The 18227-nt window shown below is 45.4% G+C and overlaps 1 protein-coding gene across 2 annotated transcripts in view; it reads left to right on the forward strand.

Annotated features, from left to right (window-relative positions):
• The first annotated feature begins 2207 nt into the window (after positions 1–2207).
• Positions 2208–18227, forward strand: part of LOC141114345 (cytoplasmic polyadenylation element-binding protein 1-B-like) — a 41051-nt gene continuing 25031 nt past the window's right edge. For both annotated transcript variants that reach the window (XM_073607969.1, XM_073607970.1), the window contains exons 1-3: positions 2208–2268; positions 9767–9778; positions 14964–15161. In XM_073607969.1, the coding sequence (XP_073464070.1) occupies positions 2208–2268; positions 9767–9778; positions 14964–15161 (271 nt within the window). The remainder of the gene's footprint in view (positions 2269–9766; positions 9779–14963; positions 15162–18227) is intronic.

Raw genomic sequence — 18227 nt, forward strand, 5'->3', positions numbered from 1 at the left:
TTGTAGGGTAAGGCAGGACATATATCTAATGGTCTGTAGGGTAATGCTGGACATATATGTAATGGTCTGTATGATAAGGCAGGACAAATATATACTGGAATGTAGGGTAAGGCATGACATTGTATGTATAATAGTTTGTAGGGTAAGTCAGGACATATATAAAATGGTCTGTAGGGTGATGCAGGACATATATCTAGAGGTCTGTAGGGTAAGGCAGGACACATATCCAATGGTCTGTAGGGTGATGCAGGACATATATAAAATGGTCTGTAGGGTAAGGCAGGACACATATCCAATGGTCTGTAGGGTGATGCAGGACATATATAAAATGGTCTGTAGGATAAGGCAGGACATATATCCAATGGTCTGTAGGGTGATGCAGGACATATATAAAATGGTCTGTAGGATAAGGCAGGACATATATCCAATGGTCTGTAGGGTAAGGCAGGACATATATCCAATGGTCTGTAGGGTGATGCAGGACATATATAAAATGGTCTGTAGGATAAGGCAGGACATATAGCCAATGGTCTGTAGGGTAAGGCAGGACATATATCCAATGGTCTGTAGGGTAAGGCAGGACATATATCCAATGGTCTGTAGGGTAAGGCTGGACTAATATCTAATGGTCTATAGGATAAGGCAGGGCAAATATATACTGGACTGTAGGGTAAGGCATGACATTGTATGTATAATAGTTTGTAGGGTAAGGCAGGATGCATATCTAATGGTCTGTAGGGTAATGCTGGACATATATCTAATGGTCTGTATGATAAGGCAGGACAAATATATACTGGAATGTAGGATAAGGCATGACATTGTATGTATAATAGTTTGTAGGGTAAGTCAGGACATATATAAAATGGTCTTTAGGGTGATGCAGGACATACATCTAGAGGTCTGTAGGGTAAGGCAGGACATATATCCAATGGTCTGTAGGATAAGGCAGGACACATATCCAATGGTCTGTAGGGTGATGCAGGACATATATAAAATGGTCTGTAGGGTAAGGCAGGACATATATCCAATGGTCTGTAGGATAAGGCAGGACACATATCCAATGGTCTGTAGGGTGATGCAGGACATATATAAAATGGTCTGTAGGGTAAGGCAGGACATATATCCAATGGTCTGTAGGATAAGGCAGGACATATATCCAATGGTCTTCAGGATAAGGCAGGACATATATCCAATGGTCTGTAGGGTAAGGCAGGACTAATATCTAATGGTCTGTAGGATAAGGCAGTACAAAAATATACTGGACTATAGGGTAAGGCAGGACATTGTATGTATAATATTTTGTAGGGTAAGGCAGGACATATATAAAATGGTTTGTAGGGTAAGGCAGGACATATATCCAATGGTCTATAGAATAAGGCAGGACATATATACAATGGTCTGTAGGGTAAGGCAGGACATATATCTAATGGTCTGTAGGATAAGGCAGGACATTTTATATCCACCATCAGAAGTCAAGAGTCCCCCACCCTCCCTTACCTTGTGCTGCTGCAAAAGAAGCTATGGGGTGGAGATGTGAAGCAGAAAGTGCAGAGTCTGGAGGAGGACCAGAGGAGGGCTGGAGTCAGCTGCCGGTGTCTACTGAACGCTGAGACCAGGCGGAGATGAGGAGGTGCTGTGGCTGCGCAGAGAGGCACAGAATCTGTAGGAGGAGTTCTATCCTCCTCACATGAAATGGCCTGGTGGGCCACATTCGGCCCACGGGCCTTGTGTTCTCACACATGTGAGCTTGGGTCTGGTCACAACCTATGTTTGGCCAGTCGTGGAAGGAAGCTGTCAGTGCCGGGTCAATCAGCTGTAGGCAGGAAAGCTTGTGACATCATTGGTCATATTTGATCAGCCATGTGGACCTAATATGGCCTTGTGACCGGCGCCGCAATTGTTTCAGACTGTTAAGAATGAATTCAGCTACTAAGTATTGTAGAGAGAATTTCTAGAAAGGTGTCAAATGCCAGTATAAAACCACAATACACGGGTAAAGGGTAAAGGGGGAGGTGCATTGTGACTGCTAGGAGGGTCAGATGGGTTTCATCTCCCGGATGGTTTGGTCTATTAAAATGAAAGCATTTTTTATTTTTTTGTTGCAGATGGATGATTTTGGGAGAACAAAGGATTGGTGGGGACAGAATTCTGACACTCCGGCTTTTTCTACATGTAGCAATGCAGATATTTTGAGACTGATAAATGCCATGTTGAACGATTTTCTGGATTCCGGTGCTGTTAAAACCACTCCCAAGGCCAGCGGAAAATGTGACCCCCCGAAAGGTATTCTTCTTCTGTGTATGTGATAAAAAAATAGCCAATTAATGGTTTGTAAAAGGATCAATCCTCAGAAACTGATCAATCAGTATTGGTTGGCTGTCAGCGTGTATAATACCTGATTATGTTTGTATCACTCGAGGACTCCAACAATGATGTCCAGGTTCATTTGAGACTGTGCACACAGACATTTGTAGGTGCAAGTGAGCTCTAGAGTAAGACTCCCGGTCGATGCCCGTTTCTGGGTTTAGGGCGCTCCCCCCCCCTGCTGTTTGTCAGTAGGTCCCGGCCAATGATTGATGGCTGATCAGCTGAGTCCAATCACAGCCCAGAGCCCCTGTGTTGACAATCAAAACAGGGCTCTGTAAGGAGGGAAAGATCTGCAGGGAGAAGAAACAAAGAGATCTTTAGTAAACAGCGGCTCACATTACACAAATTAACACTTGTTAGGCCCCTTTCACGCTTGTGCGACTCTTCCTGCGACTTTGGACTTCAGAGTCGCATGAAAAGTCATAACCCCTTGATCCCCAATGATAACCATTCATATCTGTGCGACTTCAAGTTGTGCCGACTTCAAAGTAGTCCCTGCACTACTTTGGTCCGACTTTCATGCGAGTTGAGGTCCATAGACCATGAAATCGCAGTAAAAAATCATGTCAAAGTCGCGGCCGCAAAACCGCACGACGTTCAAGTCGTGGCAGTGTGAAAGGGGCCTTAGGTACACATTTAACCCCTTCCCAGCCAGCGCCATCACTACAGTGACAGTGCATAGTATTATCACTGATCACTGTATTAGTGTCAATGGTGATGTCAGTTAGTCAATTCCGACTCAGTGTCATTAAAGCTGGCCATACATTATACAATTTTCTCGTTCAATTTCCTTTAGATTTACTTTCAACTGTGTAGTGCAAGTGCCTGCCATACAAATTGAAAGTGTTTAGGTTTGACCTCATATTATATGGTTTTGGTAAATCTAAAAGAAAATTGTATAATGTATGGCCAGCTTTAGACCTCTTTCACACCAAAGGCGTCTTTCGGGTGCTTTTGGGCTAAAAATAGCACCTGAAAAAACGCCTCCCCTGCAGCCCCAGTGTGAAAGCCCGAGTGCTTTCACGCTGGAGCGGTGCAATTCAGGACGTTAGAAAAAGTCCCGCAAGCGGCTTCTGTGGAGCGGTTTAGCCACTTAAAGACCAGCCTCGTTTTGGATTTTAGGTGTTTACATGTTTAAAACAGGTTTTTTTGCTAGAAAATTACTTAGAACCCCCAAACATTATATATTGTTTTTTTTCTAACACCCTAGAGAATAAAATGGCGGTCATTGCAATACTTTTTTTTGCACCGTATTTGCGCAGCGGTCTTATAAGCGCACTTTTTTTGGAAAAAATTCACTTTTTTGAATAAAAAAATAAGACAACAGTAAAGTTAGCCCAATTTTTTTTTATATTGTGAAAGATAATGTTACGCCAAGTAAATTGATACCCAACATGTCACGCTTCAAAATTGCGCCCGCTCGTGGAATAGCGTCAAACTTTTACCCTTAAAAATCTCCATAGGCGACGTTTAAAAAAATTCTACAGGTTGCATGTTTTGTGTTACAGAGGAGGTCTAGGGCTAGAATTATTGCTCTCGCTCTACCGGTCGCGGCGATACCTCACATGTGTGGTTTGACCACCGTTTTCATATGCGGGCGCTACTCACGTATGCGTTCGCTTCTGTGCGCGAGCTCGTCGGGACAGGGCGCTTTAAAAATTTTTTTTTTTTTTTTTTTATTATTAATTTTACTTTATTTTATTTATTTTTTCACTGTTTTAAAAAAAAAAAAATTTGGATCACTTTTATTCCTATTACAAGAAATGTAAACATCCCTTGTAATAGAAAAAAGCATGACAGGTCCTCTTAAATATGAGATCTGGGGTCAAAAAGTCCTCAGATCTCATATTTAGACTAAAATGCAAAAAAAAAAAAAAAAAAAAAAAAAAAAGTCGTTTAAAAAAATGACACAAAAAAATTGTGCCTTTAAGAGAAGTAGGCGGAGCCGACGTAATGACGTCGCTCCGGCTGTCACATGGTATAGAGACGGTGGGGGCCATCTTGGCCTCACTCGTCTCAGTACCTCAGCGGTGACAGGTCCCGACCTCCTCCGCCGCTACCGACGGCTCCGGTAAGCGGCGGAGGGCGCGGGAGAGCGGCGGGAGGGGGGGTGGCACCTCTCCCGCCGCCGATAACGGTGATCTCGCAGCGAACCCGCCGCAGAGACCACCATTATCGTGTACAGAAACGCCGGCCCTAAAGATGGATACCTCGGTTGTGGCAGCAGCTGCTGCCGTTACCGAGATATCCATCTTTAAAAAAATTACGTATATATACAGTGGCCGGTTAGAAAAAGTCTCGCAAGCGGCTTCTGTGGAGCGGTTTAGGAGCGGTGAATTCACTGCCCCTGCCCACTCAATTGAATGGGCAGCGCTGCCGCAGCGCCTGCAAAGCCATTCGACAGCGGCGCTTTTTGGGTGCATTTAACCCTTCAGCCGCTAGCAGAGGTTAAAAGTCCCCGCTAGTGGGGTCTTAGGCCCCTTTCACACTGTGGTGGTAGGGGGCGTCGGCGGTAAAACAGCGCTATTTTTAGCACTGTTTTACCGCGGTATTCTGCCGCTAGCGGTGCGGTTTTAACCCCCCGCTGGCGGCCGAAAAAGGGTTAAAACCCCTCGTATAGCGCGGCTGTATTACCGCGGTATAGCCGCGCTGTCCCATTGATTTCAATGGGCAGGAGCGGTTTAGGAGCGCTGAATACACCGCTCCTTCACCGCTCCAAAGATGCGGCTTGCAGGAGATTTTTTCTTCTCTTGCCAGCGCACCGCTTCAGTGTGAAAGCCCTCGGGCTTTCACACTGAACAAACAGCGGAGGCTGTTTAGGGGCGGTTTGCAGGCGCTATTTTTAGCGCAATAACGCCTGCAAACCGCCCCAGCGTGAAAGGGGCCTTAGTGTCAGTAAATTGCATGACGCACTATCACAGTCCCATTATAAGTCACTCATCACCGCCATTACTAGTAGAAAAAAAAAAAAATTCCAGTATACAGTATATACCATAGTTTGTTGACGTTATAACTTTCACACAAACCAATCAATATACACTTCTTGGGATTTTTTTTTTTTTTTTTACGAACTAAAAGTAAGAAAGTAAGTAAGAATACATATTGTCCAAAAATTTATGAAGAAATTCGATTTTTACATTTTTTTTTATTGCATATGTTTTATAGCAGAAAATAAAAAATATTGTTTGTTCGTTTTTTTCTAAATGCTCGGTCTTTTTTCGTTAAGAAAATAATTTACGAAATATATATTGAGAAAAATTTAAAAAACACCAAAAGAAATTATATATATTATTATTATACTATTTGTGGGGAAAAAAAAAGAATTAATTTCGCTTGTTACAGTTTTGCATGGCCGCTCAATTACCAGTTAAAGTAGCGCAGTGTTAAATGGCAAAACATGCCCTTTTCATGAAGGGGGTAAAACCTTCCGGAGATGAGGTGGTAAAAATCTAAAATTCTAAAAAATTATAAACTTCATTAAGATTAATGTCTTCTTATAAACTTCCATTTGCCACTAGGGTACATTTTGAAATGGCTTAGGAGAACAATGATGTATCTAGTGTTGCTTTTTTTCTTAACAGATCTGCTTTAACAGGCCTGCTTATCTCTGGTGAAACCTATCCATTGCCAAGGCAATTACTTTATTTACTTCTGTTATTGACCCTGACTTCTCCATTCCTGCATTCAGTTTGGCCTAGAAAGTGAAGGCTATGGTTGCGAGATAAATCCATGGATGAACAGAGTGGAATATTGCCTTCCTAAATTGTAATATAAGAGGTTGTCTTGACAAGCTAGGACTAGGACAGAAAGCCAGAGTACACAGTAGAAGTGGATAGATCAAATTGGACCATGTATGGGAGCTGTGCCTGGCTTTACCTGGTTCATTAAAAATCTTTTAGGCAAAAGTATGTAAAAGCTAGACCCTCTGATGGAATTCAGATATTTCTGCAAATGTTCCCTGGCAAGCAGTGCTTCATACACCAAGCTCTCGTCTGTATTCTAAGCAAACAGATTACACTAGTCCAGTGATGAAGTCCACCATTAGTGTTGGTGATTCAGGCTTGGAGTCTATCAAGAACAGTCATTTTTAACAAGGGCTCCATGGAATACTTCTCGAGGTTGCTATGGGTTACTCAAGCTGTGACTGATTGCCCTACCATCTGGTGGTGTTGGCTTAGTTCTGGGTCCATTGCCACCTGGCAGAGCCAGCAACATGATCTTTTTAGCTGTCTGTAAGGGTGGCATTCTGACCACCACTGTAAGGGACATTCTTCCCGGTGATCACCAATGTAAGGGACATTCTTTCCACTGACCACCAATGCAAGGGACGTTCTTCTCAGTGGCCACCAATGTAAGGGACATTCTTTCCACTGACCACCAATGTAAGGAGTTTTCTTCCCACTCACCCAAACTGCAAGGAACATCCTTCCCACTGACCTCCAAAGTAAGGAACATTTTTCTCACTGACCACCATTGAAAGGAAAATTCTTCCCACTGGCCGCCAATCTAAGAAGCATCCTTCCCACTGACCTTAAAGTAAGGAACATGTAAGGGACTTTCTTCCCACTGGCCCAGATTAATTGATTTTTAGCAAGGCTCCCCTGAGACTTGAATATTAATTCAAGGGTTCCTCTAGGTCAGTAGGTGGTCTCCAAACTGGGGTCCATGGGCCAGATGTGGCCATTTGCTTGACTTTATCTGGCCCTTGGGTCATTCCCACTAGTATTGGGTACTGTGCCTCCCACTGACACTAATAATGGGGTTCAATTTCTTTCACTGACCATAACAATGTTGCCCTATTTTTCCCAATGATAGGGCACTATTCCTCCCGCTGACACCAATGATGGAATAGGAAGGGGGAAAAAGGGAAAACCATTTGGTCGGACTTTAAAAGGCGAGGACTACAATAGTTGTATAAAAAATAAAATTTTTATTAATAGACAAAAAAGAAAATATTTGTTAAAAACAACAGTTATACATAGCATTATTTAAAAACGTGTTCATATATGTAGAAAACATGGCTACAAGGGGCCTAATACTTGAAATGTGTAGTTACTATGGAAGAGATCACATAAGTGAGCCCCTGTGCATCAAGGTGTTTCGATGATCCGCTTCCTCAGGACACACAGAGGGTAATGAAAAAAAAAAACAGGTCTCACTTGTCTGGATATGAAAACACATAGAAATGGATCTCCCTGGGCAGGCACCGGAGCACATAGGAAAACCAAGTGCAAATTAACCCACGACTGGTGGGTTAAACAAATTGTAAACAAATTGATATTGAGAAGGAGATATTTATAGAGCTGTAAAAGGCAACATAATGAAATCTTGAATCCTAGCGGTAATGAAGGTATGATATGGAGTCCACCAAACATATTGCCGAGTCCTAGAGGAGGAGGAGTTAAAAGGGAGAAGGGAATCTCCTATAGACAATCCACAATATCTATATGGCAGGTAGAAGGGGACATGGTAACAATCCCAGCCGTCCTCAAATGCCCATGCTCAGAATGTAGAGAGCGATCCAGGGAGCCTGTGGAGCAGAGGAGGAGGTGAAAAGGAGAAGGGAATCTCCTATAGACAATCCAGTCGTGGGTTACTTTGCGCTTTGTTTTCCTATGTCCTTCGGTGCCCGCCCAGGGAGACCCATTTCTGTGTGTTTTCATATCCAGACAAGTGAGACCTGTGTTTATTTCATTACCCTCTGTGTGTCCTGAGGAAACAGATCAGCGAAATGTGTTGACGCACGGGTCTCACTCACGTGATATCTTCTATAGTAACTACACATTTAAAGTATTAGGCCCCTTGGGAACATGTTTTCTACATATATGAAAACATGTTTTTAAATGATGCTGTCTATGTATAATTGTTGTTTTTAACAAATAGTATTTTTAATAATAGACAAAAAAGAGACTATTTTTTATAGAACTATTGTAGTCCTTGTCTTTAAAGTCTGACCAAATGGTTCCCTTTTTCCCGTTCCTATTTCTAGTTATACTTACAGATGCGGCACAGGGAGTGACCCCAATATTTGACACCAATGATGGGGCACTATTGATCTTTTATTGAAAAGAGTCAAGCAACCAATTTTATACAAAAGTAAAAAACAAAACCATAGTACAAAACTTCAACAGAAATCAAAGGAATACACATCCATGTTCAGAATATATACAATATATACATATTCCATTACCAAAACATTTTTAGAAAATTATTTACATAAAGCAGCAGAGAGGGCCTAAGAGGCACAACCCATCACCTATGTACGCAGCCATTTATGAAAAATGAATCAAAAAAATAATAATCTAGGGTGATAAGAGACAGACAGCCACACCTGGGAAAGAGACTCCTGGCAGTCAGGGAGGCTTGAAACCCCTCCACGCCTTCAACCAAGCCCCCCGACTCCGCTTGTCTCTCTCAAGCACCCAAATCTTCTCCACCTCATGCAAAGTGTCATACACCACCACCTGAACAGGAAGGATTTTATGCCGAATGCAGACCTGACACCGTGCGTTCCAGGTGAAATAACGGACTACTAGGCTAATTAGAAAAAGTGTATCCAAACAAAAAACAACACCAGTATTGAATGCTCCGTACACCCACTCAGCATAACCCAGCCTGGAGAGGAAAGGAACACCGAGGGCCCGCCCCACCTGTTTGTACACCTCTATGTTAAAAGGGTAATGAAGCAGAAAATGGTCCATAGTCTCCTCATCTGCACACTCCTCCCGAGGACAACTACGATCCATCATACTGCGGAATTTCAAATTGCCCCAAATATAGAGCCTCCCATGGAAGCACAACCAGGCCAGATCCCTAAATTTAAGGGGGACTCTATCCAAATGAATCTGCCTTCAAAACTGGGCCTGGGCAATCCCTTAAGGCCAGTGGGTCATGAAAGGCTTTGCTCAAGGCTCGACTCATAAGGAATTTCCTTGGAACCGATCTGAGATCTTCAGCCGACAATCGCCACTGCCGTAGTAACTTCAGGCACGGAGCAACATATGCTGGTAGCTGACCACGATGACCCCTGAGATTCTTCACTTGGCCACCTTCTTCCCAAAGTCTTAGAAAAGGCCTAAACCAAGATCTAAATATGCCTACCTATCCAGGAGGTTCCACTGCAAGCATATTACCAATGTTAAACTTGAGAAAAAGCAGCGAAAAGAAAAGAACTGGGTTGACCATACCTAAGCCTCCCTCCCTCCTGGATAGATAGGTGACATTCCTCTTGATGGGGTTCAGTCTGTTCCCCCACAGCATCTGGAAGAACACACTACTGACCCTAGCATAGAGAGACTCTGGCAAGGTGCAGACGAAGCTTACATACAAGAAGATCGGAATCAGGTAAGTCTTTATCAGATCAACCCTTTCCCTCAGAGATAACTTCCATCTCTTCCAGCTGATCACCTTAGTATTGGCAATTTCCAGTCTGCCTTCCCAGTTTTTGAGGCCATAATCGCCGGGTCCGAATTCAATGCCTAGTATCTTAATTTTTTCCTGGGGCACTGGAAAGGTGTCCGGGAGATCAAACCCCTCACCTTCCTTTCCCATCCAGAAAACTTCACTCTTTTCCTGATTGATCTTGGAGCCTGATGCTTCAGAGTAACTTGATGCCAGAGATACCACCTCCTCTGCTTTATCGGTCCCAGTGACAATCACTGACACATCGTCCGCATAGGCAACAACCCTCAAAGGCGGCTCACCCGGGAGCCCCACTGGTACCTCACACAACATGCCGCTCTCTAGCCTCCTGATGAAGGGGTCGATTGCAAACACATAGAGCAGGGGACTCAGGGGACAACCCTGACGCACTCCAGAGCCAACCTCAAAGGACCAAACAAGAGGAAAGCTTTCTGCCCCCTTACACAAGACTTTCAACCAATCGACAAAACCACCCGGCAGACCCTACTTACTAAGGAGCAACCACAGGTACTCATGGTTAACACGATCAAAAGCCTTTGCCTGATCCAATGTCAGCAAATACTTTTTCCCCAGCCTGCAGCCCTGCATCGCTCCAAGGCCTCCCGGACAGCTAAAACCGCTATGAAGGTGCTCCTACCCTTGACCGAACAGTGCTGATGGCGAGAAAGCAAAGACTCTGCTACTGACGATAGGCGCCAGAAAAAAAATCTTTGCCAGCACCTTTGAGAAGGCTGATGGGGTGCAAATTCTCAATTATCGAAGGATCTTTACCTTTTGAAAGAAGAATCACAGCCGAGTGCCTCATGGAAGGGGGAACTACCCATCCGGTCCGGGTGAATTTTTGATGGCAAGCTGTTCATCATTTAGACCTGGAGTAGAGTCAAAAAAGCTTTCCATCTTTTCACGGTCAAGCTCTTTCCTCCCAAGAAGGTCAGCATAAAAGGACCTCCAGGATCCCTGACCTGGACTTTGTCAAGGAACCTGTACTGTCCTTAAGGCCAACGACCGTTTTAACAGCTACACCTTGTTTGCAGTTCTGGTAAGGGTCAGGCGAGTGGTACTTCCCATAGTCCCTTTCCAGAACCAAAGAGACATGCCGTTCATATTGACACTTCCTGAGATGGAGTTTCACTTCGGAGATTGCCCCAGGATCTCCTCCTCTGGAGACAAGAATATCCAGCTTCCTCAGTAAACATTGGTAGGTCATGTATTTATTAAACTGCTTTCTATTGGCTAGGCCCCTGAAGAATCCAGCGATCTTCTTTTTGGTCAGCTCCCACCACTCAGCCTTGCTGCTATAAAAGTCCAGGATGGTCACCTGTGCCTGAAAGAATTCCTCAAAGGATTGTCTAACATGTTCTTCCTTGAGTAGAGTCAATTTCAATCTCCAGATGCCCTTACCCCTCTGAGGGGCATCTGAAGCATTCAGGACCACAGATAGCATACAGTGACTCTACTGCCTGCACCACTGGGGGCGAGAAAGCAGAGGTCTCCGTCAAAAAAAAAACCTATCTATCCTACTCTGACTATTACCTCGATGAAAGGTGAACCCGGTGTCATCCGGGAGGTGCTTAATGTGCACATCCACAAGACCAGCATCCCTAAACATATTATTTAAAAAAAACGCTATCATATCCCAGCCTGTCCTTGAAGTCCTTCCTGTCCTTGGGCCTAGTTACTGTATTAAAGTCACCTCCAAAGACCACTTGCCGGGATGTAAAAAGAAATGGCTTGTAAAAAGGCATTTCCTGTCCCACTTTGTGTGCGGCCCATAAACATTAATTAGGCGCAGGTCCTGCCCTCCCACAAGGACGTCTAAGACCATACATCTCCCAATCTCCACCTCAATAACCCACCGGACAGTTACCATGCCGGTTTTAAACAACACTGCCACACTGCCGTAAGGCTCGGCCGCAGGAGACCAGTAAGATGGGCCATACCTCCACTCTCTCTTGGCCATATGAATATCTGCCAAGGAGGTGAGCCTAGTCTCTTGCAAAAATAAAATTTCAGCATCCAATTGGCTGAACAAAAAGAAGGCCATAGAATGAGCTGTTACTGACTTAATGCTGGCGACATTTATTGTCACCACTTTTAACGGAGGGGGGACCGCCATTTGGGTTATTGGGTGGATTGCTTCTTAGCTCCCCTCTGCTGCTCATCACCAGAAGCCTCTCTCTTTCTTGAAGCCGCCTCAAACTCCATTTCCGAATCAGAACTTCGCTCTGAAGAAGCTCCAGATGAGGAAATATCCCACTTAGAGGACCTATGAGAGTTGGAGACAGGCACTGGAGCCCATTCTGTCCTCACCACCTGTTTCTTCCGTTTCCCAACCTTCCTTCTCTCCTCCAGGTACTACAGGTCAGCTTCAGAGATGCCCTCATCTCTTGCTTTTTTCTTTGAAGTCTTTCCACAAGACTTCTGTACAGAGGAAGAAGTGACCTATTTAGTACTTACTACCACTTCTGGTGGGGGGGTGCTCCCTTTGAGTCAGACTTAGGAGGGGTAGACTCCTGGGGGGTAACTGACTCGGGGGGGCACAGACTTGGAAGGTTCTGACACAAGAGTAGAGGGTACAGTAGGCTGGGGGGACACAGAGACAGATACGGAAGGAGTACTTACAAACACAGGAGGGGTGGCCACAGGAACTGGAGAGGGATCCAGAGCAGGACCTGGGAGTTGGTCACCGCAGAGGAGGATGGTACACCAGGGGACTCACCCTCCATCCTGTCCAGTCTTGACAAGTCATCTATTACCTCCTTCTCCATATTGTGCCAGGCTTCAGGACATCTGCTATAGAGGTGGCAAAGGCGCAGGCACAGATTGCACTTGATCATTTCAGTGCAGTCCTTGGCCATATGACCCTGACCCCGACACACTGAACATATCAAGGCTGAACAGGAGGAGCTCAAATGCCCCTTTTCTCCACAGCGGTGACACAGCTTCGGCTTCACCGTTGACCTCTGAGAAACCGTAACTGGGGCCAGACCTTCCCATTCAGGTCTTGACCTGCACTGAGCCTCATATCGCTCCCAGAAAAGGTCAAGACCCTCTGGCCTGGTGAAGCTAATAGTATAATCCCGTGTCCCAGCTACATGTATTAGGGCATACAGGTCATTTGCCCCAAAACCCATCTCCAAAATCAAATCCACCACCGCACACCGTGCTGGAGGGATTGCACCACCTTCCCATTTGAGAATTACCACATTTCCTCTCGGACCCCCAGCAGAAGCCAGAGACCCAAGAGCAGATCCCGGGGTGCCCAAAATGGTAGGCTGCAGGGGGAAAACCCTCTTGGGAGCGGAGCTACCAGGAGCACAGTGTACCACCTGAGCAAACGTAGGTTTATCAGGGCCAAGGCCCCACACTGATGTCACAGTAGTCTGTACACTATTATTATTATTATTTGCTTGGACTGAGCTGGGACGATTGTCCATCACACTTGCACAATTGCTATCAGTCACACACACGTTCAATTTCCCATCAGGAATAGTCACAGTTGCTGCAATACCAGCTGTCTCCTGATGCTGCACTGTAGAGTCTTCAGCAGCTATGGGGCAAACAGCTTTAGACTCAGCCAAAGGAGGGTTAATAGGCTCTGCTGACACCTGTAGTTTCTTTTCAGAAATGTCATTTTTTTAAATGCAGCTCTTGCTGCGCTGCAGCATTAGCAGGTACAACATTGCTGCAGATAACATTAGCAATTTGAGTGTCACTGGGCACACTTTCAACACTGCTCATGGTGCTAGATGGCACAAAAAAAAGTTTCATCCCCTGCTTGAGGCTTGACATTATCAGGCACATTATCAGTTATGTCCTCATCACCAAACGCCAGCTGATCCCCTCGCATAGGAGACTCCATTACCTGGATGGCCCTGAGCATGCCTCCCGAGTCCTGGGAAGGCATGGGTCTGCTTGCCTCTCCCTGAGGGGGCAGGGGGTCAGAACTGGGGGTCTCCTCCTCCATCTTTGCCATCCTTCCAAACCTTTGCTCATTGCTAGACTTCTCCTTGAAGAGTCCATCTCTGCCTTCCATCATGGACACAATGGTCTGGTGTTCCACCCGGATCTTGGCCAGTTGGATCTCTGGATCCATGGATCCACGTTTCTGGCTATGTAAGCCATCACGCTGCCTTCTCAAATGCCTCAGCTCTGCTCGTAGCTTGTAAAGCTTATCCCTCTCCCTATTTAGGACCTTTATCCCGGCCACCACTCGCTCCCAAATGGCCTCAGAACCTTCATCCTCACCATGGGTAAAGAGATCAGTTTGTACAGTGGCAGGCATGTCACCCGATGGCCCAGGAGATGGCTGAGAGCTTCCAGCAGGAGAGGCCCCGCTGGCCTCCATGGCTTCCCCAGAAAGGGGCCAGGAGAGCTGGGAGAGATTTCACCACCACTCCCCTCTCACACGGATCACCTGCAGCAGCTCCAGAGACCCCTTCCTCCTGACACACCTGTGCTCCAATGATGGGTGGGGCACTATTCCTCCCACTGACACCAATGATGGGGCACTATTCCTCCCATTGACACCAATGCTGGGGCACTATTCCTCCCACTGACACCAATGATAAGGGACTATTCCTTCTACTGACACCAACGATGCAACACTATTCCTCCCACTGACACCAATGATGGGGCACCATTCCTCCCACTGACACCAATGATAGGGCACTCTTATTCCCACTGACACCAATGATGGGGAACTTTTGTTCCAACTGACCCCAATGATGGGGCACTCTTGTTCCCACTGACACCAATGATGGGGCACTATTCCTCCAACTTTAAAGTCTAAAAGACTCTATACTGGCCCTTTATTTAGAAAGTTTGTAGACCCCTAGTCTAGGTTATAAAGGTTGAGAAAGGCTGATCCTGAACAGTGTGTGATAGGGATGAAGGCAGAGACACCTGAAGCACAGTATTGGTGTTTATGGTCACATGAAACTGCTTATTTCTCAGAGAGCTGAATAACCTATATGGCAGTTTTGCTTCTCTGATCCTCAGGACTGCATTGTATGGCACTAAGACAATGATTGCTGAGCTCTCAACATAGCAGGCAAGTCAGAATACGAGGGTGTGGGTATTGATACGCCTGTTATTAGGCCGTGCATGCTCCCTGTTGCAGGTGAAGATTTTGTTATGTTCACAGGAATCAACTTTTTCTTCCTCTTTCGAAGCAGACTATCCTAATACAGAAGGAGCAAGTGGAGTGCTCTTCCCTACATCCCAAGATCCATCTCCTCGTGATCCTCCTGACCCAGACGACTCCTGCAGTGGTCTGCAGTTTCTTGACCTGACTGGCTGGGACAGAATATGGAGCTCTCTGGACCTTGATGTTTCTGGGCAGTCTAGCACACCGTCAGTAACCAAGTCAGGTAAGATGCTGTCTGGAAAGAGGCAGGCTTGCTCTTTGGAAGACTGAAATGAAATCATAGTTCTCTAAATACATCCAGTTAGAAAATACACAATATTACCAAAAGTATTGGGACGCTTGCCTTTACTCCCACATGAACTTAATGGCATCCCAGTCTTTGTCCGTAGGGTTCAATATTCTGGGAAGGCTGTCCACAAGATTTAGGAGTGTGTCTATGGGAATGTTTGACCATTCTTCCAGAAGTGCATTTGTAAGGTCAGGCACTGATGTTGGACGAGAAGGCCTGGCTCACAGTCTCCGCTCTAATTCATTCCAAAGGTTTTCTTTCGTGTTGAGATCAGGACTCTGCAGGCCAGTCAAGTTCCTCCATCCCAAACTCACTCATCCATGTCTTTATGGACCTTGCTTTGTGCACTGGTGCGCAGTCATGTTGGAACAGGAAGGGGCCATCCTTAAACTGTTGCCACAAAGTTGGGAGCATGAAATTGTCCAAAATGTCTTGGTATGCTGACGCCTTTATGCCCCGTACACACGGTCGGACATTGATCGGACATTCCGACAACAAAATCCATGGATTTTTTCCGACGGATGTTGGCTCAAACTTGTCTTGCATACACACGGTCACACAAAGTTGTCGGAAAATCCGATCATTCTGAACGCGGTGACGTAAAACATGTACGTCGGGACTATAAACGGGGCAGTGGCCAATAGCTTTCATCTCTTTATTTATTCTGAGCATGCATGGCATTTTGTGCGTCGGATTTGTGTACACACGATCGGAAATTCCGACAACGGATTTTGTTGTTGCAAAATTTTATAGCCTGCTCTCAAACTTTGTGTGTCGGAAAATCCGATGGAAAATGTGTGATGGAGCCTACACACGGTCGGAATTTCTGACAACAAAGTCCTATCACACATTTTCCGTCTGAAAATCCGACCGTGTGTACGGGGCATTAGAGTTCTCTTCACCGGAGGTAGAGGGCAAAGCCCAACCCCTGAAAAACGACCCCACACCATACTCCCCCCTCCACCAAATGATTTGGATGATAATGGTGTTCTTCCAAACACGGCGAGTCAAGTTAATACCAAAGAGCTAATTTTTGGTACCATCTGACCACAGCACTTTCTCCCAATCCTCTGGATCATTTAGATGTTCATTGGCATGACTGTACATGTGCCTTCTTGAGGAGGGGGACTCGCCGTGTTTGGAGGAAGAAAAATGCTGACTATGACCCTAAGAACACCATCCCTACAGTCAAGCACGGAGGTGGAAACATGATGCTTTGGGGCTGTTTCTCTGCTAAAGGTACAGGCCGACTTTGCCACATTAAGGGGTCCATGGACGGGGCCATGTATTGTAATATCTTGGATGAGAACCTTCTTCCCTCAGCCAGAACACTCAAGATGGGTAATAGATGGGTCTTTCAACATGACAATGACCTAAAAATACCACCAAGGCAACAAGGGAGTGGCTCAAGAAGAAGCACATTAAGGTCATGGAGAGGCCTAGCCAGAAAAGAAGAAACTTTAAGGATTTAGAGAAGATCTGTAAAGAAGAGTGGACCAAAATCCCTCCTGAGATGTGTGCAAACCTGGTCACTAACTACAAGAAATGTCTTACCTTTGTGCTTGCCAACCACGGTTTCTCCAAAAATTCACCATCGGGAGTCCACAAATGTGTTAATATTGTGTAGAAGTTTATTAAAATATAGTTAAAAATAGCTATAGCATAAAGAATAAAAAACATGCTGGCCAGACTCACAGAAATGGCCATCCCTTCCAGCACGAGGACACGGCGGCGATGACGTCAGCACCTAGGCCCCTCCCGACACGTTTCGTGCACAAGGATCCGCCTACGACTGGTTTTCTTGTGTGGTTACGACCTTTTCCCTTCCATGTTGTGTTTTTAGCAGAAGCTGTTTGCAGCACTCTAGAGATTTCACCCCAGAGAGTTCACCCCACTCTACAGATTTCTAGAGTGGGGTGAAATAGATGCAGACATGTGAAGGGCTTTACTGTCCATTGACCCAATTCAGAAACCCAGTGTTGACTTACTAATCTGTAGATAGCCAGTTGTCTGCAAAACTCTCATATACATGTATGGGGCTGACTGCTGGGCATGGCTCCTGTACTTTACAAACCAAAAAATTGGGAGGGGGGGGGAACATATGCATAATTCATCTCGATCTAGGGAAGTGGTTCTCAACCCCTGTCCTCAGGACCCACTAACAGGCCAGATTTTAAGTATTACCTTGGGGACATGCAGACTAGAATACTGCAATTACTCAGCAGCAAATGATATCACCTGTGATGTATTCCAGTTGTCTTGCAAACCTGGCCTGTTAGTGGGTCCTGAGGACAGGAGTTGCGAACCACCGATCTAGGGGCTTTTACCTGGAGTTCTTCTTTAATGTTTAGTTCATATGCTACCAAAAGTGCCAATTTTTGCACACATGGATTTACATTTAATGTGCTGAACAAAATTTGTGCTTTTTCAGCCAAGACTAATTGATGGCCGGTCTTGATGTTGGATGAGAAGACCTGGCCCTCAGTTGATGTTCAAGGTGTTTAGTAGGGTTGAGTTCAGGGCTCTCTGATGGCCTCTCATCCACACCAAACTCATCAAACCATGTCTTTGGAGTTGGCTTTGTACACAGGAGCACAGTCATGCTGGAACAGAAAGGAACCTTTAAGTTACCCCAAGGCTGGAAGTGCACAATTGTCCCAAATGCCTTTATACAGTATGCTGTAGCATCAACAGGACCCTCCACTAGAACTAAGGAGCCCAGGCCAACATTTGTAAAACTGCCCCAGACCATCTCCCTTAAGTTTTACAGTGGGTACTATGGAGTCTGGAAGTTAGTGTAGATGTATCCCTCACTCCCACCCTTTGTAAATTATTCCACAGAATGTATTTTCTCTGCTTCAGAGACCAAGGGCAGTGTGAATTACACTGCTGCAGCCAATGCTTTGCTTTAGGCTTGTGTGCAGCTGCTTGGCCATGGAAATTACGTTCATTTCGTGAAGCTCTGGATGCGTGGTTGTGCTGATGCTTCTACAGTGAACT

This window comes from Aquarana catesbeiana, linkage group LG12 (genome assembly GCF_042186555.1).
Source record: "Aquarana catesbeiana isolate 2022-GZ linkage group LG12, ASM4218655v1, whole genome shotgun sequence".
In the NCBI taxonomy this organism is placed as follows: Eukaryota; Metazoa; Chordata; class Amphibia; order Anura; family Ranidae; genus Aquarana; species Aquarana catesbeiana.